At 38.3% G+C, this 27,100-nt stretch overlaps 1 protein-coding gene across 2 annotated transcripts in view; it reads left to right on the plus strand.

Moving 5' to 3' along the window:
* MYO1D (myosin ID) overlaps positions 1-27,100 on the plus strand; it is a 378,217-nt gene that overhangs the window by 154,779 nt on the left and 196,338 nt on the right. For both annotated transcript variants that reach the window (XM_033184221.1, XM_033184222.1), the window contains exon 16: positions 5,153-5,360. In XM_033184221.1, the coding sequence (XP_033040112.1) occupies positions 5,153-5,360 (208 nt within the window). The remainder of the gene's footprint in view (positions 1-5,152; positions 5,361-27,100) is intronic.

The following is a 27,100-nucleotide window of genomic DNA, read 5'->3' on the forward strand; positions in this document are numbered from 1 at the left end:
ATTTTCATTTATTTTATTGAGAAAAGAGAGAAGGATTTAAAACATGCTGGTAACCTTAAAGTTAGTCCTTTAGGGAGGTAAAACTCACTGTCAGAAAGCAGATGAGTTCAACTTTTTAATTAGCAAGTTCAGATTGCTGATTTGCCAGAGAACCAGGGTCATGCACTTTGCCGACATGAAGGAAGGCAGAGTGCCTCTCCCCTGCCATGGGAGCTGAGCACTGGGGCTGTAGGATAGCAATCCAGTTTCTACAGCGTGCCTGAAACAAACACACACCAGCGCTACGCCTATGATGACCCAGATGTAGACCCCTACTATAGTTTGGTAACGAATTTGAGAGGTTTCTGATTTCGCGTTTTTTCATGTGACATTGTTTGGTATTACCTCTGTCTTTATATTAGAACTTTTTCATTGGGCTTTGATCTCTGCCCCCATCTAGCAAGTGAGTAAGCTTTAAATGATTTCCTTTCATTCGTTCTGCAAGTATCTATTGCCTCATAGTATAGCAGGCAACATGATAGGCACATGGTATATAGTAGGGAACAAAACAAAGTCCCTGCCTTCATAGTAGCCACAGACTAAGGAGGGAGACTGACATTAAGCAGATAAACCCACAAATCAGTATGATTACAAGCTGTGATAAATGATGTCAGAAAAGAATATATAAAACTAGTAGCCTTAGAGAGAATATTGGGGGTAGGGGCTTTGTTGATATACAAAGATCAAGAAAAGACTAAAGGATGAGAAGGAGCCAGACTTTCAAGGACTAGGTAAAATGTATTCCAGGCAGTGGGAACAGCATGTGCAAAGACTCTGAAGCAGGAAGGAGGCAACCGCATTACAGAACCCCAAAGAAGTCAACATGATTGAAGGATAGTGAGGAAGGAAAGCAGCCAAAGACAAAAATGATTTCAAGCTTTTTAGAAAACTACTCTGACCGATGTATGCAGAATGGATTGGAAAGGAAATGGAAAACAATTTAGGAGTCTGTTGTAAACTAGAAGGTGGCTTGCCTTTGAATTGAAGCAGTAAGGATGAGGAGAACTGTAAAATTTTAAATATATTTTGGGGGTAGAGTCAATAGAACTTAATGATGGATTAAATCATGATAGAGAGGGAAAGAATAAAAGTATTCTCGGGATCCTGGCTTTAGTAACTGGGTAGATTGAGGTAGGAAAAGACTGAAAGAGTAATTAAGATGCCTTCCAGACCTGTGTAGACATTGGATATATAAATCTGAAGCTCATAACTGTGCGCTAGACTAGGGATGATACACAAATTGAAAGTACATTTTTATATTTTATATACCTATATATATTTTTGTTTTTATATTTGGAATGTTTTATTAAAAGTAAGTGGACTAGATGAGGTAATGTGGGGAGAGGATACATAGAGAGAAGTCCTGATCTTAGCCTCGGGACACGCCTGCATTTGGGGATATAATAGTAGCCAAAGTAGCCAGAAAATTAGATTGACAAGAAATACCCAGAGAGGCAGAAGGAGAGCATGCTGTCATGGAATCTAAGAAAAGAGATATGTCAAGAAGAAGGAAGTAATTAACTGTAATTAGGGAGTAATTAACAGATGCTGCCTACATATCTACTATTTTAACAAGAAATTTGAAAAGCCCTATGAATGATTTATATTCCTTTAGGTATATACCCAGTAATGGGATTGCTGGGTCAAATGGTATTTCCGGTTCTAAATCTTTGAAGAATTGACTGTCTTCCACAGTAGTTGAACTAATTTACATTCCCACCAATAGTATAAAAGCGTTCCTATTTCTCTGCAACCTTGCCAGCATTTGTTGTTTCTTGACTTTTTACTAATCACCATTCTGACTGGCGTGAGATGGTATCTCATTGTGGTTTTGATTTGCATTTCTCTAATGATCAGTGATGTTGAGATGTTTTTTATATGTTGGCCGCATGTATGTCTTTTTTTGAGAAGTGTCTGCTTATATCCTTTGCCTACTGTTTAATGGGATTGATTTTTTTCTTGTACATACATTTGCTTAATTTCCTTTTAGATTCTGGATATTAGTCCTTTGTCAGATGGATAGATTGCAAAAATTTTCTCCCATTCTGTAAGTTGTCTGTTCGCTCTGATGATAATTTCATTTGCTGTGGAGAAGCTCTTTAATTTGTCATTTTTGCTTTTTTTGCAATTGCTTTTGGTGATTTCATCATAAAGTCTTAGCCCATGCCTATATCCTCAATGGTATTGCCTAGATTTTCTTCTACGGTTTTTATTGTTTGGGGTTTTGCATTTAAGTCTTTAATCCATCTTGAGTTAGTTTTTATATAAGGTGTAAGGAAGGGATCCAATTTCAGTTTTCTGCGTATGGCTAGCCAGTTCTCCCAGCATCATTTATTAAATAGGAAATCCTTTCCCCGTTGCTTGTTTTTGTGGATACGTGCACAGGTATGTTCATTGCAGCACTATTCAAAATAGCAAAAACATGGAGTCAACCCAAATGCCCATCAATGATAGACTAGATAAAGAAAATGTGGTACACACACACCATGGAAGACTAAAGAAAGAAAATGTGGTACACACACACCGTGGAATACTATGCAGCCATAAAAAGGAAAGAGGTTAGTACCCTTTTCAGGGACATGGATGGAACTGGAAGCCACTATCCTCAGCAAACTAACACAGGAACAGAAAACCAGACCCACCATGTTCTCACTTATAGGTGGGAACTGAACAACGGGAACACATGGACCTATGGGGGTAAATAACACACACTGGGGTCTGTTGGGGTTGGGGTGGGAGAATAGAGATCATCAGGAAGAATAGCTAATGGATGCTGGGCTTAATACCTAGGTAATGGGCTGATTTGTATGGCAAACTACCATGGCACACATTTGCCTGTGTAACAAACCTGCACATCCTGCACATGTACCTCAGAACTTAAAAAATAAAATAATTATAAAAAAAGAAAGAAAGAAAGAAAAGGCCTGTGAGAAAACTTTAAAGATTCATGTAAGGCACAAAGCAGAGTAGATCAAGTGTGAAGATATCTCTTGTTCTTGGATAGGACAACTCAACACCATATAAAAATTAACGGATTCGCTGAGTGCAGTGGCTCTTGCCTATAATCCCAGCATTTTGAGAGGCCAAGGCAGGTAGATCACTTGAGGTCAGGAGTTCAAGACCAGCCTGGCCAACATGGTAAAACCCCATCTCTACTGTTAACACAAAAATTAGCTGGGCATGGTAGGTGCCTGTAATCCCAGCTACTCAGGAGGCTGAGGCAGGAGAATCACTTGGACTGGGAGACGGAGGTTGCAGTGAGCTGAGATTGCACCACTGCACTCCAACCTGGGCAATAGAGTGAGACTCTGTGTCAAAATAATAATAATAGTAATAATAATAATGTATTTAATGTTTCAACTCAATAAAACTATCAAGGGTGGTTTGGGTCTTTAAAAATTGTTTGTTCACTGGATTCTGGTTTTTTTGCCTGGAACTATAAAACTTGATTCTGAAGTTCATATGGAAAAATATGTGTGCCAGAATAACTAGAAAGACCTTTAAAAAAGAAAAGAATTAGGAAAAAACATTAAAATGTACTTGTATCCTCTATAATTAAAACCATGTGGTAGTGATGCACAGATGGACAGACACGGCAATGAAACAGACCAGAAAGTCCAGAAATAAACTGAAGAACATATGATAAAGGCAGCATGTTAATCACAGAGGGGAAAGATGAACTTTTTAATAGTGTTGGAACGGCTAGACAGCCATTTGTTAAAAGATAAAATTAGATCCATACCTCACACCATATACCAAAAACCCTCTAAATGATCAGAAATCTAAATGTGAAAAAGAAAAACATACAAGTACTAGAAGAAAACATAAATGCATTACTCTGTAGCCCAAGTGAAGAAAGCCTTTCATACAGTGACTTAAAATTTAGATGTACTATAAGAAAAAAGCTAAATTCCGGCCGGGCGCGGTGGCTCAAGCCTGTAATCCCAGCACTTTGGGAGGCCGAGATGGGCGGATCACGAGGTCAGGAGATCGAGACCATCCTGGCTAACACAGTGAAACCCCGTCTCTACTAAAAAATACAAAAAACTAGCCAGGCGAGGTGACGGGCGCCTGTAGTCCCAGCTACTCGGGAGGCTGAGGCAGGAGAATGGCGTGAAGCCAGGAGGCGGAGCTTGCAGTGAGCTGAGATCTGGCCACTGCACTCCAGCCTGGGTGACAGAGCGAGACTCCGTCTCAGAGAAAAAAAAAAAAAAGAAAAAAGCTAAATTTGACTACATGTATTAAACAGCTTTGCATGGTGGAAAAAACTCTGTGATAGGCAGCCTTCTAAGATGCCCTCTACCTCCTGGTATCCATGCCCTGTGTAATCCCCTTCCCATGAGTGTAGGCTAGACCTAGTGATTTGCTTCTTACAAAGTAGAATATTGCAAAAGTGATAGGATGTCACTTTTGAGATTAGGCTACAAAATACTGTGATTCTGTGACTTCTGTCTTGTTCACACTCACACTCAAGCAAGCCGCCGTGTGGTAAGCTGCCTTATGAGAGGCCCACATGGCAATGAGCTGTTGACTGCTCGTATGTAGAAATGCAATTAATTTTTGTGTGTTGCTCTTATGTGCAGGAACACCGCTTAATTTTCTTTTAGTTAATAATAGTTTTTTGTTTTTTTTTTTAATCTAGAGATCTGCTTGATTTCCTTTGAGGAAAGTTACATTATACATAAGTAGTATCCATTTTGTTTTTCCCTCAGTCATTTACCAATTATCTCTTGGTCTCACTATGTTGACTAGACCTCCAGAGCAATGCTGAGCAGGACCCATGACAGAGCCACCCTTCTCTTGTAGCTGTTTGTAAAAAGAATGCTTCTAAGGTTACCGCTTTATGAACAATATTTGCTGTAGGATTTTGGCAAATAGACTTTATGAGTTTGAGGAAGTCCCTTCTATACCTAGTTTAGTAAGAGTTATCTTAAAGTGTTTTATTTTACTGAAGCCTTTTTTTGCATACCTTATGAGGCTAATGAAATTCTATTGATAGTTTGCTAAGATTTGGTTTGGTTTTTTACAAGGTGTCTTGAATTTTATTGAATAGTTTTCTATTGAGATGACCATATGGTTTTCTCCCTTAACCCTATTTCTTTTTTTCATCCAGGTATAAGATGATCTCTGAATTCACCTGGCCCAACCATGACCTTCCTTCAGATAAAGAGGCTGTCAAGAAACTGATTGAACGGTGTGGTTTTCAGGATGATGTAGCTTATGGGAAGACCAAAATTTTCATTCGAACACCCCGAACGTTGTTTACCTTGGAAGAACTCCGTGCCCAGATGCTCATAAGGATTGTCCTCTTTCTACAAAAGGTAATTTTATATTTTAGATATAAGGATAAGATTTTGCTTTTATGTTCTTAAAAATTTGTTGCATATTTTATTTAATTCAAGAAATATTCCTGGATGGTATGTTGTTTTGTGTCCATGCATATCTTGAAATGTTTTCTGTTGCCTTCACACATGGAAAACTTACTTGGTTGCCCAAGTTCAAAATTATTTTATCTTCAAAACTCTGAAGACATTTTGTCTTTAAACTTGGAGAGATGTCTGAACCAGTTTTTCTGTCTTTTACCCTTAACTATGTTTTTTTCTTCAGCTTAAATGTGTAAAGGACTTTTTTTGTTGTTGTTCTCTCGAGACGGAGTCTCACTCCGTCTCGCCTAGGCTGGAGTGCCGTGGCACATTCTTGGCTTACTACAACCTCCACCTCCAGGGTTCAAGCGATTCTTCTGCCTCAGCCTCCCAAGTAGCTGGGATTACAGACGCACACCACCACACCCAGCTAATTTTCATATTTTTAGTAGAGATGGGGTTTCACCACGTTGGTCAGGCTGGTCTCAAACTCGTGACCTCGTGATCTGCGTGCCTCAGCCTCCCAAAGTGCTGGGATTACAGGAATGAGCCACCACGCCTAGTCGCATAAAGGACTTCTAAACCTTGTAATTAAAAAATGTTGCCAACATGTTGAAATTGCCTCCTTCACCTATCATTACCCACTCACCACCACTTGTCCGCAGTGTTGACTCAGTGCTTGTTAGTTGATGGTACTGTACCTGTCATCATTGATCTGTGCAAGGCCCCTTCTCATTTCATTCACTCATTCATGTATTTCTTTTTATCCCCCATAGCCTTTCCCATATCTTCCATATGAACTATTTTAATGCAAAAAATTGTAGAGCTGTATGAAAAATCATGTACCTCTGTGAGGATGTCCTTGGGATATATACCTAGGAGAAAAGTTGCTGGGTCATAGGGCATGTGTATAACTAATTGATATAAATAGTGCCAAGTTGTCACGCATGAGCCAGTTTGCACCACCAACAGCTGTATATGAGAGTTACTGCATGCCATATCCCTACCACTATCTTCCAGCTACCTAAATTTTGTCAGATTAATAGAATGATATCTCATTGTTGTTTTACCTTGTATTTCTCTGATTACCTTTGAGTTTGATTATCTCATTAAATGCTTCTTTGCTTGCTGCATTTTCCTGTAAACTGTGTGTTCATATTCTTTGTCTATTTTTCTACTCGAGCTGGTACTTTCTTGTTGATTAGCAGAAATGCCTTCAATATTCCAAACATTAACTTCTTATTTACTTTAGACGTTATATATTCTCCTATTCTGTAAGCATTCTAATGAACTTTATCCATAAGATGCTTTGTTGGACCAAATTCTTAATTTTGACATAATCAGATTCTTCAATTTTTGCCTTGTGGTTTGTGATTTGGAATTTTCTTTAAGAAGGCTTTTTATGACTCTCAGTCACAAAGATATTCTGTATTTTCTTCTATGAACTGTATGGTTTTACCTTTCACATTTAGGTCTTTAATTCATTTAGAATCCACCTACATATGTGGTTTTATATGGGAAACTAATTTTATTTTTCTCCATATGGTGAGAAAGTTTTCTCAATATCGTCTACTAAGCAATCTGTCCTTTTCCCATTGATTTGCAGTGCCACTTTTATTATATATTAAGTTCCTGTATGCAGATAGGAAATAGTTTTATTCACACTATCACACACACACACACACACACACACACACACATACACACATACACACCCTGTCTCTGTGTACTCTATTCTGTTCCATTTTTCTATTTGCCTGTTTTTGCACTAATGCAACACAGCTTTTATTATAATATATATTAGTGTATTAGAGAGTTTATCTTTTCTACTTCTTTATTAAGGTTGATTAACCGATACATAGACCTTTATTCTGCAGTATACATTTTAATGTGCATAAGTTTATTAAATTTAATAATTTTTATGAGGATTGAACTGAATATAAATTTGAAATGATTAACATTTCTACAATATGAAATCATCTATTAAGAGTGTAATATAGATTTACTTAAATCATCTTTGTTAAACTTTAGGCTTAGGCCCTATGAATTCGTAGTTAATTCCTAGATACTTTATTATTTTTGTTGCTGGTGTGAATTTTTAAATTATATTTTCTACATGGCAATGTTAGTACAGAGAAATAATATTGACGTATGTTGCTTTATCTAAATCTAGAATTAAACCTTTCTTGATTTATATTTGTTGATTCTGTTGGCTTTCCTAGGTAAACAATTATATCATGTATAAATAATGAGTTTTTTCTTCCAGTTGCCAAGATGTTTCTAAGTGTTGGTTTCTTTTTATTTATTTTGCCTAGAACTCAGGAAAACATTTGGACTGGAATATTAAATTCTGTTTCATCCCAAAACATTTTCCTTCTATTAATTTTTTTAAATGTTGCTTTCATTGAGTTCTGTTTTATTTCTCAAGAATGCTTGTAAATTTTCATGTTGGATCTCTGTTTTCTGCCATAGTAAATTATTTCCAAGTATCTATTCTTCTCTGTCTTCAAGTCCTGGAATCCTTTCCCTTGGATCTTAAGTACTTACCTATAGGCTTGTTTTTAGGGGTTTTTGCCCCCACCCCAAGATCTGTTACTATGTCTTTTTTTCTTTCTACCTGTTCAAGAGATTGATTCGAGCTCAGAGTTAGGCTCTGAACCAGGGTGGCCATACCTCTCAGTTTGCTTAGGACAGTCCTGGTTTATGGCAATTGCCTGTTGTGACTATTAGTAGTACCCCTTTTACTCTCGAAGTGTTCCAGTATGGAGAAACTACATAATCACTCTACCCTGGAACGCACTTTCTGTCTACATGGCACCTGGTAGATTCCTCTTTTTAAATCTACAGCGATAGTTTGTTTACTTCCTTCACAATTGTCAGTGTCCCACAGACTTAAGTCTGTGGCAGCTCTGCTAGCCAAAGATGGGCCCGGCTCATACATAAAAAGATACACAAATTCCAGGTGTGCTACTAGGGCTGCAGCCACTAGGCTTCTTCCTTTCCTGGTTCTCTCTGACAGCCCTGGGCTTCTAGAAATGCTGAGTGCCATTACCAGTCCCTATCTCTGCTTTTTTTTCTGGTGAAAAATTAGTCTCTCTCTAGGAAAGAGATTCTAAAAGAGAAGGGACGATGGCTTCAAAAATTATCACATGTGCAGTGAAGGGAAAACTGTCCAGTCTTCTCTGTGAGACAGATCTCACATTTCTTCACCATAAGGCAGTGGAGTAGGGAATATAAGGGTCTCCTTCCCTATGCTCAAGGAGACCGTTGCAGGGTATCTTATGTGTGACCTGTTGATTATGTTTTTTAGATCAACTCCACAGGCCATAAAATTAGAGGAAATTTCTCTGGGCTTTTGGGAATGGATCATCAGTCACCTAACCATGTGATGTGTGTTTTTACTTTTTCTGTATCCTTATAGAAATTTAATGGGAAGTTAGGAGAGACAGTATCAGGAACTGTTATTGTAAACAAAAATCTCCAACAATTGATTTTTATTTCCTTTTAAAATAAAAATAGCTGTACTGATTATATAAATAAATTATGCTCATTGTAAGAACAAATTTAAAACATACAAAAAATGTAAGGGAAAATGTGAAAAAGTCACCTAAAACCCCACCATCCAGAGGTAACATCATTAACATTGTGGTGGTCATCCTTTTTGATATCTTTCTGTGCATATAGACAAACATATATAATATAAACGAGATCATAGTTGATATGAGTGTATTTTTATGATCAACTTTCTCTTTTTTCTGCAATAATTTGTACTCTCTTTTTTCCCAACATTTACCCTCTCTGCCCACATTTCTTCTCACCCCTTATGTTGAGAGTCCTCAAGACTAACCCATTTTGATGATTCACTAAAAGGATTCACAGGACTCAGCATAGTGTTGTACTGATGAATAGAATTTATTACAGCAAGAGGATCAAAGCAAAATCAGCAAAGGGAAAAGGCATAAGGAGTGAGATCCAGAGGAAACCAGAAGCACGCTTCCAAGAGTCTTCTCCCAGTAGAGAGGTACCAGATGCACTCAATTCCTCCAGCAGCGAGCTGTGTCAACACATGCCAAGTGTTGCCTACCAGGGGAGCTCCTTAGAGACTCAGTACTCAAAGTTTTTACTGGGAACTGGTCATTTAGGCACCTTCTACCTATCATGTACCAAAATTCCAGATTCTCAGAAGAGAAATCAGGTATTCAGCACAATTTACATTTTTTTTATAAACACAGTTTAAACACAATAAACCAATCTTATCACTTAGGGAAAGTTTTGTATCAACGTAGTGAACTGTTGACCAGCAAGTTCCCAGACACCAGCCAAGGACCTGTAGGGACCAGCCCCACAGGGTTGGTGGGTTTTTCTCCTTGTGTGTGGAGATGAGAGATTGTAGAAATGAAGACACAAGACAAATAAAAGACAGCTGGGCCCGGGGGACCACTACCACCAAGACACAGAGACCGATAGTGACCCCAAATGCCAGGCTATACTGATATTTATTGGATACAAAACAAAGGGACAGGGTAAGGAGTGTGAGCCATCTCCAGTGATAGGTAATGTCATGTGGGTCACGTGTCCACTGGGCAGGGGGGCCCTTCCCTGCCTGGCAGCCGAGGCAGAGAGAGGGAGACAGCTTACACCATTATTTCTGCATATCACAGACTTTTAGTACTTTCACTAATTTTGCTACTGCTATCTAAAAGGCAGAGCCAGGTGTACAGGATGGAACATGAAAACAGACTAGTTAGCAGTGTGACCACTGAAGCACAACATCACAGGCAGATGGTTAGGCCTCCAGATAACTGCGGGTGGGCCTGACATTTAGTCAGGCCCTCCACAGGAGGTGGAGGAGTAGAGTCTTCTCCAAACTCTGCCGGGGAAAGGGAGACTCCCTTTCCTGGTCTGCTAAGTAGCGGGTGTTTTTCCTTGGCACTGACGCTACCGGTAGACCATGGTCCGCTTGGCAATGGGCGTCTTCCCAGACGCTGGCGTTACCGCTAGACCAAGGAGCCCTCTAGTGGCCCTGTCTGGGCGTAACAGAGGGCTCACACTCTTGTCTTCTAGTCCTTTCTCACTATGTCCCTTCAGCTCCTATCTCTGTATGGCCTAGTTTTTCCTAAGTTATAATTGTAGAGTAAGGATTATTATAATATTGGAATAAAGAGTAATTGCTGCAAACTAGTGATTAATGATATTCATATATAATCATGTCTGTGATCTAGATCTAGTATAACTCTTGTTTTATATATTTTATTATACTGGAACAGCTCGTGCCCACGGTCTCTTGCCTTGGCACCTGGGTGGCTTGCCACCCACAAGGACCAACCTTGCAAGCAGACCACTGTAAGCATAGTAGTCTCAGGCCTGCTATGTAAACTCTTTTCTGGGAACCCCCATAGTTTTCCCTAAACTTTAATAGATATATTTATACATGTAGCCTTCCATACTGGTGCATTCATTTCTATGCACTGGATTCCCAGGAGTGAGATTGTTAAGTGAAGAGTATATATGGTTTTAATCTTAAGAAATCATATTTCAACCCACAATGCAAGTGAACTCTTTTCTCTAAATTTTTTACCACAGTGGCTTTTACCAGGCTGTTTAATTTTTTCCATTCTGATCAGTAAGAAATGATACCTTATTTCTACATTTTTTAATTTCCATGACTACCCTTGAGTGTGTGCTTATTGACTTTTTGGATTGCCTCTTGTTACTTATATTCTTGGCCCATTTTTATATTGGGTTGTTCATCTTTTTCCTATGAATTTGTGGGAGCTATCTGTATATAATATGCATTAATATTATGTATCACAGTTAATTTTTTAGAGTTGTCGTTTGACTCTGTTCATGTAAACTCTTCCATGTGAAAATTTTCACTCAATATAATGAAATTTGTCTTTTTCTTTATAGCAGCTGGTTTCTTCTAAAAAAATTAATAGATCTGGGGGCTGGGCACAGTGGCTCACACCTGTAATCCCAGCACTTTGGGAGGCCAAGGTGGGTGGATCATGAGGTCAGGAGATCAAGACCATCCTAGCTAACACAGTGAAACCTCGTCTCTACTAAAAATACAAAAAATTAGCCAGGCGTGGTGGTGGGCCCCTGTAGTCCCAGCTACTCGGAAGGCTGAGGCAGGAGAATGGCGTGAACTCGGGAGGCGGACCTTGCAGTGAACTGAGATCCGGCCGCTGCATTCCAGCCTGGGTGACAGAGTGAGACTCCGTCTTAAAAAAAAAAAAAAATTATATATAGATCTGGAATTTATTTTTGTACATGATTTTGTTCCAGGTGAATAACTAAATGTTTTAATTTTGTTTGTTTAAACATTTCTCTTTTTTCCACTAAACTGAAATTTCACCTTTGTTCAGTGTTAATCTTTCATACATTCATGAATGTATTTCAGGACTCACCATTTTATTCTACAGTCAATTCCTATGACAATACCATGCTGTTTTTGTTATAGTACAGCATAATAGGTTTTAATATCTGAGAACCTGGCTTTAGGTGTATTTTCATACCTTTTCTGTGCCTTAATAGAGATTTAGGCTAAGTGCGGTGGCTCATGCCTGTAATCCCAGCACTTTGGGAGGCTGAGGCGGGCAGATCACTTGAGGCCAGGAGTTCGAAACCAGCCTGGCCAACTATGGCAAAACCCCATCTCTACTAAAAATACAAAAATTAACCGGGTGTGGTAGCGTGCACCTGTAATCCCAGCTACTCAGGAGGCTGAAGAACGAGAATTGCTTGAATCAGAGGGAGAAGTTGCAGTGACCCAAGATTGTGCCACTGCACTCCAGCCTGGATGACAGACTGAGACTCCATCTCAAAAAAAAAAAAAAAAAATTAGAGATGTATTGGTAAAGTTGTAGAAGGGACAGTCAAAAATGTTGGTTGTATTAGTCTGGTCTCAATGCTGCTAATAAAGACATACCCAAGACTGGGTAATTTATAAAGGAAAGAGGTTTAATTGACTCACAGTTCCACGTGACTGGGGAGGCCTCACAATCATGGCAGGTGAAAAGCATGTCTTAACATGGTGGCCGGCAAAGAGAGAGATGAGAGGCAAGTGAAACAGATTTTCTCTTATAAAACCATCAGATCTCGTGAGACTTATTCACTACCATGAGAACAGTGTGGGGGAAACTGCACCCATGATTCAATTACCTCCCACCAGGTCCCTCCCAGAACATGTGGGAGTTATGGGAGCTACAATTCAAGATGAGATTTGGGTGGGGACACAGCCAAACCATATCATTAACTAAAACAAGAACCTCCAAAAGTTGTCGTTCTTAGAGAGATACAAACTGTGTTACTTTCCGATGCATAAAAAAATGTATAGTCTTCCCCTATCATAATCTAAACCGTTAACTACTCAGTATCAAGAATTACAGATAATTGGCTGGGTGCAATGGCTCACACCTGTAATCCCAGCACTTTGGGAGGCTGAGGTGAGCAGATCACAAGGTCAGGAGATGGAGACCATCCTGGCTGACATGGTGAAACCCCGTCTCTACTAAAAAAATACAAAAAATTAGCCGAGTGTAGTGGCGGGCACCTGTAGTCCCAGCTACTGGGGAGGCTGAGATAGGAGAATGGCGTGAACCCGGGAGGCGGAGCTTGCAGTGAGCCAAGATGGCACCACGGCACTCCAGCCTGGGCGACAGAGCGAGAGTCTGCCTCAAAAAAAAAAAAAAAAGAATTACCGATAATCTGTTTGGTGCATATTGTTTCTCTTAGTATACAGTCAACCCTCTGTATATGCAGGTTTTGCATCCCGTGAATATTGTATTTTCTGTCTGCATTGGGGTGAAAAACACCTCTGTGTAAGTGGACCCACACAGTTCAAACCTGAGGTATTTAAGGGTCAACTGTACTTAGTCGTGTGCTTGATATTGTAAGGAATTTGTGAAATGAGTAGAAAGATCTTTTTTTTAAAAGAAATAACCATCTAGATTGCAAAGACTTAGTGATTTTATAGTGGATAAGTTATAGCAATACAAGTTCATGTCAAAAAATGAAAAAATATAATTTTATATTATTTAAAATGTTATTTTATATTAAATGCAAATTTAAATTGTTATATCACTGTTGTGTAATACTTTCTTGTTACATCTTTACCTCTCTACACATTTATTGCATATTTGTAATAAAATAGCTGACTTAGTCCTTCATAGGATTCCTCAATCTACATTTCCTCAATCAGTCTACTATTACTGGGCATTTAGGCGTTTCCAATTCTTCACTCTCACAGGTCTCATTGCATTGCACATCCCTGTTTACCTAGAGCAGTGCTTGACAAATACTAACAATTCAGTAAATGTTAGCTGCTGTTATTACTACTAGTGCTGCTACTACTACCATTGACTATTTCTAAATGTCCTTGATTATTTTGTTGGAATAAATTCTCAGACACAACATTGTTGATTTAAAAGATGTACACTTTTAAGATTTTCTATACCCATTTTCAAATGGCCCCTAGAAAGATTGTACCAATTTATGCTCCCACCAACTAATGTGTGAAGGAGTTTGTCTCACTGATGCACTATTTTCATTTTTTAAAACACTCTTTATGAATGACTCAAAACCGGAATATTTTGTCTGAATATTGAAAAATGTATTTTATAAAAAGCCCCAGTTATACTATACCCATTAAAAGAAAGAAATCAATGTAGCCAGTGAGATTTTTATAAAGGTCATTCTTCTCTGTCTTTCATAATGCACATTAGATTCATTTACCCACATACCCTCTACATTTGAGTTTGTGTGTGTGTTCCTTATTTCACATTTAAATGAGAAATCACTAAGATGGTATTTCTAGAAGGCACTGAAGAAACTATATAAGTTTTCAAAATTACAGCTTTAAGAAAGGAAGTGCTAAGAAATCAGTAAAGTATGTTGTCATTTCAGCAGCAAACACACGGATGGAGCTGAGTTGAAGTATACAGTGATTTAGCGTATTGTGAGATAAATCTGTTCATGTTGATTTTGTTATTTTAGCCTTTTTTCTTCTTCAGCCTGGCCCTTTCTGGTTTGGGATTTATTGTTCATCTTCTATGTGTCATATTCATTAATGCCCAGAAAATAGGACACTTATTTGTTGCATGGTTGGGGAAATCCTGAAAGAAGACTGTAGTTTTAACTTTTAACTAATAATTAACAATTAGCTGATTTTTAATGAAAACAGTGTACCAAATGCATAACGGAGATTTATAATCCTCTAATATTCTGTAACCATTCAGACTAAAATGTTTTGTTGTCTTGGAAGAGGGACGGGATATGAAGGCCTTCAAAAAACTTCCTTTCTTTTTTGGTAGATACATAGTTTATATTTATGTTCTCATTCTAGGGAATCATAGGGCAAGATCAAAATTGTCAATAGCCAGGCACTGTAGCAGGCATCTATAATCTCACCTACCCAGGAGGCTAAGGCAGGAGGATCACTTCAGCCCAGGAGTTCAATACCACCCTTGGCAACACAGCAAGACCCCTATCTAAAAAAAAAACAAGCAAAAGGGATCAAAATTGATATATAAAGTTGTGTTAAGAATGGATTCTCAAAGGGAGATAGAAAAGAATTGAGAAAGTTTGTCTGTTTTTTTGTCTATTAACAACAAATTTGGACAGGTAGATAAATTGGAGGAATAGATTTCTTGACCCAACTATATATAACACAAATAGGTGCCTTTGTGAATTGTGTTTATTTGGGGAAATTGGCCCTTTTTTAAAGGGTATCTATAATTAATTATAGACAGAGATCTTAATTGCTCACTGTGTTACATAGTCGGACCATTTCAGATTGCATAGCTTTGATTGTAGCTCTAGAAATAGAATCAGCTCCTCCAGTGTAGTTAAGAGGGCAAGGCCCTTCCTCTGTCACTCACTGAAAGCTACTAAACATATAAATTATTTCTCAAAATGGTAACATCTTAAGACTCTAATCATTTTCCTCTGAGCAATTTGTAGGTAACTTAGCATCACAGTTACAGCTTATGAATTCTGCAGCAGCAAGAACTGTCAACTCTTTGGAAATTTAAATTATGCTGCCCCTTACCTGCTCCACATTCCATGCTATGAGTTTTCCAGTTTTTTTTCAGGCCTAAATGTGACTCACAGCTTGTAGCATCCATGATACAGTGAACTGTGGGGTCCACAGTCAAGCTTGAATTTGAAGTCAGTTGGCAGTCTTCCATTGTACTTGTGTGAAACTACAGACATGTCTTTACAGGAAATAATAGAAATCCTTGCTGTAAATATTCAGATGCATTCAGTCCCAAGAATTTATTGGTGCTTATCTGGTAGACTCCTAATTAGAGGATGATAGTAATTTGATTATTAAATCATTGCAAAATTGATGCAATTCCAAAAGCAGAATAGCAGTGGGGGGCGAGGAGGGACAAAGGAACGAGTGGAGAAGAAAGTCTATGGAAAGACATGAAAGAGAAAAAGATATGAAAAAGATAAAGCCAAGAACAGGGAAAAAAAAGCCTCAAGCTAGTGAAATAAAATATTCAGGATATAGGCTAAAATTATATGATTGTTTCTAATCTTATGTGGAATTCAAGGTGGAATTATAGGGTAGTTAGGGATCTTTTCTTAATTCAAAATAATAAACATTTGGCCTTCCCCTAGCAAACTAATATTATGAAAATATTATTCAAAAATACGGCTATGTGATTTTATCAATAAATCAGTGCATGCATAATGTGTATACAAATAGCAGGCACACCATGTACGTATATGCACACAAGTATAATAGTGGGAAAGGAAAAACAGAAGCATGTAAAACTCAGCATCATTTTCGTGCTGGTTCATGGGAAAATTTTTTTCTGTTCTTATATCAGGATTAGCTGTACTTCTCCCAGGCCACTGTCCTCAAACTGGTAGTCGTATTATGGGGAGGAGCCAGGCTGCTGCGTAGCCTCCTTGTGAGCTTTCCTTAAGCAGTGATGTTAGACAGCCTTGAAGTATTCCTGCACTTAATGGAAATGTTTCTAGTGGTTTCTACTTTTGATCGATACTGGTTGACACAGATACAGTTGAACATGCAAACATGCTAAGGTAGTCATCTATTCGAGTTGTGTTAAGAGTACTGTACTTTGGCAGGGCATGGGGGCTCACGCCTGTAATCCTAGCACTTTGGGAAGCCGAAGCTGGAGTATTACCTGAGGCCAGGAGTTCGAGACCAGCCTGGGCAACATAGCGAAACCCCATCTCTACTTAAATAAAAATAAAATATTAACTGAGCATAGTGGAGCACACCTGTAGTCCCAGCGACTCAGAAGACTGAGGCAGGAAGATCACTTGAGCCCAGGAGTTCTGGGCCTGGTAAGACATGATTGCACCACTGAATTTCAGCCTAGGTGACAGAGTGTGAGCCTGTCTCTAAAAAAAAATGAATTAAGTTTTAAAAAGAGTAATGTACCTTAAAAATCAAGAATAGATGAATTATGTCAAATTACTTTTCAACAGATATCAGGATGCTCATGTCATTTTTTTCTCTTGAATTATCAGTACAAAGAATTCTAACCAATTCGATAGCAGTATGATGTTTGCCTAACAAGATAAAATGGACACTTCTCCTTTTTTGTCTGTATTTTGGAACAGTCTAGCCTTGGAGTTAATCTGTTGAGGTTAAACTCCCTTGTGAAGCCATCTGGAAGGGGGTGTTTGTTGGAGCGTAACTCTTCAGCAGCTTACTCTAGTTCTTTGTGATAATTGATCTGTTTTTATTTTGTGGGATTAGTTTTGGTAATTTATATTTTCCTAGAAAATCATTCAGATTCTCTAATTTAATTGAACAGAATTAAACAAAGTAGTCTCTTACATTTCTTGAATCTGTAGTCATTCCCTCTTACCATTTCTTATTTTGTGAATTTAATTTATGCTTATTATCTTTTTTCTTCATCAACTTTAGTGAATGAATAGTATTGTATTATTTTTTCCTCAGAAAATCAGCTCTGATTTATTTATTCTACCATTTTCTTTTTCTTTTCTTTCTTTTTTTTTTTTTTTTTTTTTTTTTTTGAGATGGAGTATCATCACTCTGTCATCCAGGCTGGAGTGCAATGGTGTGATCACAGCTCACTGCAACCTCCACCTCCCGGGTTCAAGCGATTCTCCTGCCTCAGCCTCCCAAGTAGCTGGGATTACAGGCGCACACCACCATACCTGGCTAATTTTTGTATTTTTAGTAGAGACAGGGTTTCACCATGTTGGCCAGGCTGGTCTCGAACTCCTGACCTCAAGTGATCCACCCGCTTTGGCCTCCCAAAGTGCTGGGATTACAAGCATGAGCCACCGTGTCCGGCCCATTTTCTTATTTCTAATTTATTAATTTTTTTCTTTTATCAATTCCTCCCCTTTTTGGAATATAAAGAGCAGAGGCAATCAATTTATCTTTCTCCAACTTCTGGAATTGAATACTTTGTTCAGTTTTTTCTTTCACATTTATTAGTAATGAACTATGAAATTTGTTGTGGATCTGCTTCTACTGTATCTGTATCAGGGGCTCCCAACCCTTGTGCCACAGACCGGTACTGGTTTGTGGCCTGTTAGGAACTGGGCCCCACAGCAGGAGATGAGCGGAGGGCAAGCAAGCTCCGCGTCCTGTCAGATGAGCAGCGGCATTAGATTCTCATGGAGCAGGAACCTTGTTGTGTGTGAAATGCCCATGCAAGGGATCTAGGTTGTACACTCCTTATGAGAATATGATGCCTGATGATCTGGTGGAACAGTTTCATCCCAAAACCATCCCCTACCACCTCCCAGTCCATAGAAAAATTGTCTTCCATGAAACTGGTCCTTGGTGCCAAAAAAGTTGGAGACTGCTGATCTGTAGGACCTGATATATTATTATTTAATTATTTTTTATGTTTAGATTTTCTTTTTCCCTAAAAGTTGTTTTAAAAACTTTTTAAAAATCATTTCCAGGTGATAAATGTTTTGTGTATGTATTTTCTTTCATTTTCTAATTTTGTTCTTAATTTTTAGTTTTACTGCTTTGTGATCACAGAATGTTAAATGTTCCGTTTCTACTTTCTGGAATTTATTGAGGTTTACTTTAGGGCCTGGTATACAGTGATTTTTTTGTGAGTATAATGTGAAATAAGGTGTATGTTCTTTTTTAATATTTTTATTATGGAAAATTGCAAATATTCACAAAAATAGGAAGAACAGTTTGATGAATCTCCATGTTTCCATCACCCAGTTTCAACAATTAACAATATTTTGTCATTCTTTCTTTATCTAATACCCACCTCATGCTTTTATGTGTGTTTGTTTTGGTTTGGTTGAAGTTTTTAAAGAACATCCCATATATCTCTTATCACCCTTAAATACCAGTCTACAGATAAGGACTTTATAGATAAGGACTTCATACTGTTATCATACCATATAAAATTAATAATCCCTAGTTTCTGTTCATTGTTCCCAGTTGACTGGAAACTGTCTTTTCACAGATGGTTGGGGATAGGCGTGGCCACCCCCAGAGCTGAGGCAGGAATGAGAAAGGAGCACACTCATCTTTATCAAAGGGCAGCGTCAACACCTAAGGCAGGGAGTGGTTCCTGGCAGTCTCACAGTTATCTCTGTCATTTGGGGGTTTTGTTCCCATGTATTTCAGAAACTTGATATGTAATATTAATTATGATTTTCAGTGACGTATCATTTCATCTTTAAAAATTGCATGTTTTAAAGGCGGCTTATGGGCCGGGCACGGTGGCTCATGCCTGTAATCCCAGCACTTATTTGGAGGACAAGGCAGGCAGATCACTTGAGGTCAGGAGTTCAAGATCAGCCTGGGCAACATGGTGAAACCCCGTCTCTACTAAAAATACAAAAATTAGCCAGGCGTGGTGACGTACGCCTGTAATCCCAGCTATTCGGAAGGCTGAGGCAGGAGAATTGCTTGAACCCAGGAGACGGAGGTTGCAGTGAGCCAAGATGGCACCACTGCACTCCAACCTGGGCAACAGAGCAAGACTCATCTTGGAAAAAAAATAAAAATAAAAATAAATGTGGCTTATGTATGACGAGGACTGGCCTGGTTGGTTTGTCTTAATTAACAATTTTATATTATTTATATGTTCTTATATTTATTTGTTAAATTTGCATTTTGCATTTTGTATTATTGGATTATATTATGGCTTTAGCTCCCTTATCACAAGAAAGATCTTGTGAAGGACTAAAAGTGGCTCATTAAAGCATAAACATATAATGAAAATAGTAAATTCTGAAACTGAGAAGAATGTAATAACTGTTAATTATAGGTAGAATCAAAGGTTAATACAGTGTAATCATTTTCACTGAGTATAATAATTTTGTAAACCAGCCAAAAGAAAAAGTGTGAATAGAATCGTTATCTGAAAATTGGATTTTATTGGTTTTATCATTCATTTGCCTAATGTTTTATTTGTTAGGAAACTGTCAGGTAGAGACATTAAGCCATGGGGGCTTTCATATGATTTCTAAACAAAGCACTCTGACTTCTTTGAAAAACCAATCAAGTATTTTATTTCTAAGACTAAAAGCAAAATAATTATTTCTCATATAAAATTGATGATTTTTGTCCTTAAAAAAAAAAAAAGAAAGGAGGAAAGGAAGGGAGGGGAGGGGAGAGAAGGGAAGGGAAGGGAAGGGAAAAGAAAAGAGAAAAGAAAGAAAACACAAAACCTACTAATATGGTAGCTAATATTTCCTGAGTGATAGGCACTATTCTGGTTACTTTACAATTCTCGTTATTTAACTAAGTCATTACCAAGAACCTTGTGAATGAGTGTCAATTATTATTTCCATTTAATAGATGAGGAAGCTAAAGCCACTGAGTGGTTAAGGACCTTGACAGAGGCCACACACGGTAAACACCAGAGCTGGGATTTGAACCTAAGAGGCCTGCTTCCCACACACACTCTTTTGACTGCTGTACACTTTTGTACCATAGTGGCATCATTTGAGAAACAGCTATGAATCACACTATTGAAAAGTTTGAAAAACTAGTCACAAAGGTGATGCGTTCAGAGGATGTCCTCAAAGGTGATGTGCATCATGCTCACAAAGAAAGCAGAATGCAATTTGCAAAATTGCTTTATTAAATAGCCTTGGTAAACTGATAATGTCTTCTGAGTTCTTCACTGTCAAGTGTGTGGACTAAGATACAGTAACACAATTGGAAAAAAACCCTGATGTTGAAGTATGAATCAGCTCTTGACATATGTATAGTAACAAAAAGTGATTGATGACTTTTTTTTTTTTTTTTAACTGAAAATACATGCTCCAGGAGAAGAGATTTTTGTTTGTTTTGGAAAAAGTGACTTTTGAGCTATGGGTAGGTTGGGAAAGGTGCATTTACAAAGCGACCAACAAAGCATAAGCTCAGACAGGAAGCTGGGGTATGCTACTGTGCAATGAAAGAGGTTGCCTGCCCCCAATGCTAGTCCCTTCATTGCTTTATTGATGGGGAATATTTATGGTCAAAAATATGCTGCTTGATCTTGACTGAGTGTTGAAAGAAACAAAAGCATACCTTTGATTGAATGGTGGCCATTGACTCCCTATTTTTCCAATATGCTGTGAGAAGAAATGGGTAGCATTTACAACACTGTGACATGTGGCTATGCAGGAAAATGTGTTCACATGCATTTTAAAATGAGTAATAAATGTGGATTTGTTCATTCATTACTGAATGGAAACAAGAAAATGAACAAGACAAAGCTCCATCCAGAAGCTGACAACCCAGCCGGGGGGAGATGTGTTAGCACCCAAACCAGTGAAATGGAGTAATTATGAGGCCCTAGGGTAGGCATTGACTGCCAGAGGGGTTCAGAGAACAGGCACCTACCTGAGCTGGGGAGAGGACACTTCCTGGAAGAAGTTTGCCAAAATCTTAATTAACTCTGTTAGATTCACATCTTACTTGAAAACACATTAACAGGGAGGACAGATCTTAATCTGTATTTCATAAACCATTTATACAGATTGAGTTCATTAGAGCTGGAACTTGACGTTATAGTGGGTTAACTGTCACTAAAGCTAGTGGGTAAAATGGACTTCCTTTGACAAATATAGAGAGCAAAGTTTTCTACAAAAATATTCAAACAAATATTGTTTTCTATAACAAACATAGACTAGTCTTGGTCTTTGGAATTACTAAAACAGCATTTCCATATTACAGGAAAGTGCTTGCCCTGCATAGCACACAGCCAAATGGGTAACTAGCAAGCAAACACACGTGGCAGCAGTGCCACATAGAAGGACAGAATTAAACTTAGAATAACTTGAATTTTATAACAGGTATATAAATATTTACTAACCTTTTCCTTATTTATCTAACAAGATGTAAAGAGCTAGCTCAGGACTTGTCTTCTCAAAGCACCTGGATCAACAAGCTCCCATTCTGTCAAGGTTCTTCATTACTAACTACTAGTTGAGCTTGGCAGCCTCTGATTTGGTTATACTTTTTTTGTGATGGTGTATAACGTTCTGTTTCCACATTAGACTGTGCATAGTCTTCTGCACCTTGTTTTTTTTTCCACTGAGAATAATGTTTTTAAAATTTTTATAGGTCCATAAGTGTACTAATAGCTTATTTACTTTTGCTTATGTTATTTTACTATTAAATAGTCACCGTTTATTTAATTTCCTAATAATAGTCAGTTTTTCCATTTTTTGTCATTCTGTGAAGTGCCACAGTGAACATTTTTGTACATGTCCTCTTGTCTGCAAGTGAATAGGTCTCCACAGAGCTTACCTTAGAAAATTCTACAAAATGCAACAATATGCAAGCACACATTCCATTAGCTATCATAGTGATGATGTCATCACATGTGATATAGTCTCTGGAAAATTCTATCATAGGCTGAGAGGGTGAGAATTTAAAAGGCAAATAACCTGCTGGTATTCTTACAAAATTAGTTTTTATCTTGAAAATCCCTAAAAGGAAAGGGTCTCACAGTGCTCAGGGTTCCTCGACCACACTTTGAGAACTACTACTCTTGGGTATATACCCCAGATTGCAAATGCTAGGTTGTAGAGTCTGCACATTTTTAAGTTCACTAAAGTTTGCCCAGTTGCTTTCCAAAATAATTGCACCAGTTTATGCTCACCAAGAAATGTATGAAAGCTTTTATTCTTCTACATCCTTATCAACAATTCACATTTGCAGATTTTTAAATTTTGGCCAATCAAATTTTGATTCCTGAATATGACCTTTACTTTCTTACAAGCTCAGCTGTGCATGGGGGTGTTTGTTACATTGTTGTGGTAATAGGGATATCGAGTAACCTATTCTTCTACCTTCTTGCCATACTCAGTGGAAATCCTACTGGAAATTTTAGAGAGAAGTGGTGTGGTCAGTTTGTGAGTGTTAAATAGATCTGTGTCAAGGAAACATTAGAAGTCAATAAGACAAGGAAGGATGGCCAATTAAGAGCCTGTTGCTGTAATCTAAGGCAGGGGTCCCCAGTCCCCGGGTGGCAGACTGGTACTGGACTGTGGCCTGTTAGGAACCAGGCCTCACAGTGGGAGGTGGGCGGCACGTGAGCAAACCTTACCACCTGAGCAAACCTTACCACCTGAGCGCCGCCTCCTGTCAGATCAGTGGCTCATTGGATTCTCATAGGAGCATGAACCCTATTGTGAACTGTGCATGCAAGGGATCTAGGCTGTGCACTCTTTATGAGAATCTAACTAATGCCTGATGATCTGAGGTAGAACAGTTTCATCCTGAAACCACCCCACCCCTGCCACCCTGGTCCATGGAAAAATTGTCTTCCACGAAACTGGTCCCTGATGCCAAAAAGGTTCGGAACCACTGATCTAGGGGAAAGCTGATGAGAACCTAAATTGCAGCAGTGGTAGGTAAGATGCAGAAAAATGTGAGAAATATTTAGGAGACCATGAAATAATTAGCAGACCATGATAGTTGTTGGACAGGAGATTGATGAAAGGCAGGAATCAGTGATTCCCAGGTTTCCACCTTAGAGTCCTGGATAGCTGGTATCACTGACAACTGAGATAGAGGTAGAAGGTACAGAAGCAGGGGCATATCTGGAAGATGGTAATAGTGTGGGGCATGATGTAGTCGAGGTGCCTATGAGACGTTCAAGTAGAGCTGACCAGCAAGCAGTTGGATATATGAGTCAGAGAAACAAAGGAGGTAGCAAATTTTAAATAAGAAGAAACAGTCAACAGCATCAGACATCGCAGATATGTCCAACACCATAGCAGCTGAAAGGTGCTCACCTAGTCTGGCAATTAGTAGGTCATTGATTTATTAATAACCAGCATGTTAAAGTTGGTCAGGATGAGCTCAGAGTGTAGAAGAAAAACCAGGTACCAAATTCCTTCAGTGAGGAAACAAAAGTGTTTTGAACATGTATTGGTGAATCATGGAAATGAAAATAGGTATAGGAAAAAGGTGTTCCTAATGAAGAAACCAAGAAGCATTAATTTTCCATAAGACATTTAGTAAATGTTGAAACATTGAAGACTTACCCCTGCATATATTACTAAGCAGCACTATTAGAATAGCATTACTATGTACAAGTCATTGAACTTACTATGGTGAAAAAAATCTCAGTTGATTTATAATATAAACCTATGACTGGTCCATTTAGTATTTAACATATTGGCAAATGTAAAGCCCTTTTAGAACAACAAAAATGCTTCAGCACAAATTTAACATTGAAGCAACAGTACATTCCCCCCCACCTGGCCCCACTCTCCTTTTTTCTCTTCGCACTTACTTGGTGAATAAAACGATAAAAGCATATTTGGAAAATAATGGTGACATGTCAAAAATAATTTGTTTCTTATTTATCTCCTCTCAGACACTGCCAATAAGAAACCATTGCCACCCCATCCCCAGCCTACTCTGCTGTAAGTTGGAAGCAGATGATTTGCTCTCCTGAAAGAGCAGCAAATCCGTTGCCTGGGTGATATCTCATTACTAAGGCAACCAATTTGGCGCATCAGTGTGAATCTCAATTTTAAAATGTAATTATGCCAAGAGATGTACATGTGCTTGAGGTTTACTTAAAAGAAATCTGTTCGCCTTTGCAAGGAAAACATTTCCTATGTTAGGTGAAAAAAGGGGAAATACTGCTTTTATTCTTTGCTAGCTAAAATACACCTTTCAGTTGAGCCCCACTATGTTTAGTAAAACAGCTTGCATTGATTTCTCCCTCACCACTTTTTTTTTTTTTAACTTGAGGTGTTCCCTTTCCAAGACACTTCTCTCTTGAGACTTGTCACTCATAACCCAACAGATGTTGTCTCCATGACGACACTTTCTGGCCCCCTATAGGTTGTGGTAGGAAAAAAAGGAAGGAAAAAAAAATGGCTACATTTTCGTTTCACTTTTCTTTTTTAATTGCTACAAGCTCAAGAGATTTGACTCTTTGTGAGGAATTAATTAATGAAGGGGAAGTCATTTTGTGAATAGATGCTTACATTAAATTACAAAACTTCTGAACAATTTAATGAGAATTGCTATCCCAACCTCAAATGAAAGGTCTTATAGATAAGATGTATACAATCAAAAGCTTGTCTGGAGGAAGACTGTATTACAGAGGTAGCTGAAGATGCGCACAGCCAAGCCAAGTAAAATCCCACTGAATTACTGCTGAGCAATTATTTTTCTCTTCCTTGCCAACAATAAAACATTTGTTTAAAAATAAAAAGGGCATATTTTGATGGAGGGAGTATTTAATTATCAACCTTATTAAAGAATGCCTATTAAATCATGAAATCCTTGCAGCTCATTAAGTTTCCCGTTTGCTACAGATGCCAGGAAGCTCAAGGCTCAGATTTATATGTAAATCCAGGAACCATCCTCAGTTTGGGAGTTTCAGTGGAACTGACTCCCTCTCCTTCCTACAACCCTGCCCCTGTTGCCCAGCTGTCCTTTCATTCTTACTTTGGTAATTCAGTTGTCTGTATACCTTTTTGTGTAAGTTCCCTCTAATCCTTTGAAAAAATAATTAGGGGCCAGGCGCAGTGGCTCACGCCTGTAATCCCAGCACTTTGGGAGGCTGAGGCAGGCGGATCACGAGGTCAGGAGATCGAGACCATCCTGGCTAACACAGTGAAACCCCATCTCTACTAAAAATACAAAAATTAGCCGAGCGTGGTGGCAGGCGCCTGTAATCCCAGCTACTTGGGAGGCTGAGGCAGGAGAATGGTGTGAACCTGGGAGGCGGAGTTTGCAGTGAGCCGAGATCAAGCCACAGCACTCCAGCCTGGGTGACAGAGGAGACGCCATCTCAAAAAAATAAATAAATAAATAATAATTAGGTAACAAATATTAAAGGCAATGATGAAAATCCTTTATTGTAATAGCCATTCACTGCTTAGTCACCATGCTGACATTTAATGTAAAATATCACCCTAAAAAAGATTTTTAAAACAGACTTTTCTGAAAAGAAACGTCTTTTCTAAAGTATGTAATTTTGCCCATGTTTCACTGAGGTAAGAAACTTTATAGGTGTCAAAATATATCCTGTTTACCAAGTTAGGTACATAATGGCATATATGTGGTTTACGTGTGAAGCCTACAGTATTGAGGTTTATTTTATTCTCTTCTTGCTATAGCAAATGTATATAACTACTACCAGGAGATAGATCTAAGTGTATCAAAAATTGCTCATATTCTTTGTCATGACACATTTAAACACATTCTGCTTGGACTATCAAGTTTTGCTAAACTAAAACAGAAAGTTGATGAAATATTCAACATGTTCTGGGAAACATGTATATTTAGAGCATTCGATTTCTATTAATGAGGAGCTATATAGCAGTCTTAAGCTATATTTTTTAACATTTCAGCAACTTCAGATTATGAATACCTTTAATGTACCAAAGGTCCCTCCTAAGAAATGAGATAAATTCCTCACTAGAAAACTCAATAAAAATACGGACACTTGGTCCACAGAAGAAGAAAAATGGCCAGCAACCGTATTTCACCTGTCAAATACTCGGGATTTTTCAAAAAATCACACACAGTATTGCTGAGGATGTACACTACTGGCATAAGAGTAAAGTGGTGAGAACTTTCTGGAGGGGTAGTTTGGCAATGTGTTTCCAAAATATCTAAAAATTATATTTGCCTCTAATCCAGCAATTATACCTCTAGAAATTAATACTAAGGAAAATCTTAAGAATATATGTAAACATTTAGTTGTACGAAATTTTTTTGTGGCCAGGCACGGTGGCTCACACCTGTAATCCCAGCACTTTGGGAGACTAAGTTGGGCGGATCACCTGAGGTCAGGAGTTCGAGACCAGCCAGGTCAACATAGTGAAACCCCCGTCTCAACTAAAAATACAAAAATTAGCCGGGCATAGTGGCAGGCTCCTGTAATCCCAGCAACTCGGGAGGCTGAGGCAGGAGAATCGCTTGAACCCGGGAGGCAGAGGATGCAGTAAGCCGAAATCGCACCACTGCACTCCAGCCTGTGCAACAGAGTGAGACTCCATCTTTAAAAAAAAAAAAAAAAAATTCTTTGCAACATTTCTCATGACAATGGAAAATAATGAAGAATCTTAAATGTTAAGAAGTTAGTGGAGATGAAGAGTGATTGGCTATGGGTACAAACATACAGTAAGATAGAAGAAATAAGTTTTTTTTTTTTTTTTGGACGCAGTGTCTTGCTCTGTCACCCAGGCTGGAGTACAGTGATATGATCCTAATTTGTTGCAGCCTG

The sequence above is a fragment of the Trachypithecus francoisi genome, unplaced genomic scaffold (genome assembly GCF_009764315.1).
Source record: "Trachypithecus francoisi isolate TF-2019V2 unplaced genomic scaffold, Tfra_2.0 Lachesis_group20, whole genome shotgun sequence".
NCBI lineage: Eukaryota > Metazoa > Chordata > Mammalia > Primates > Cercopithecidae > Trachypithecus > Trachypithecus francoisi.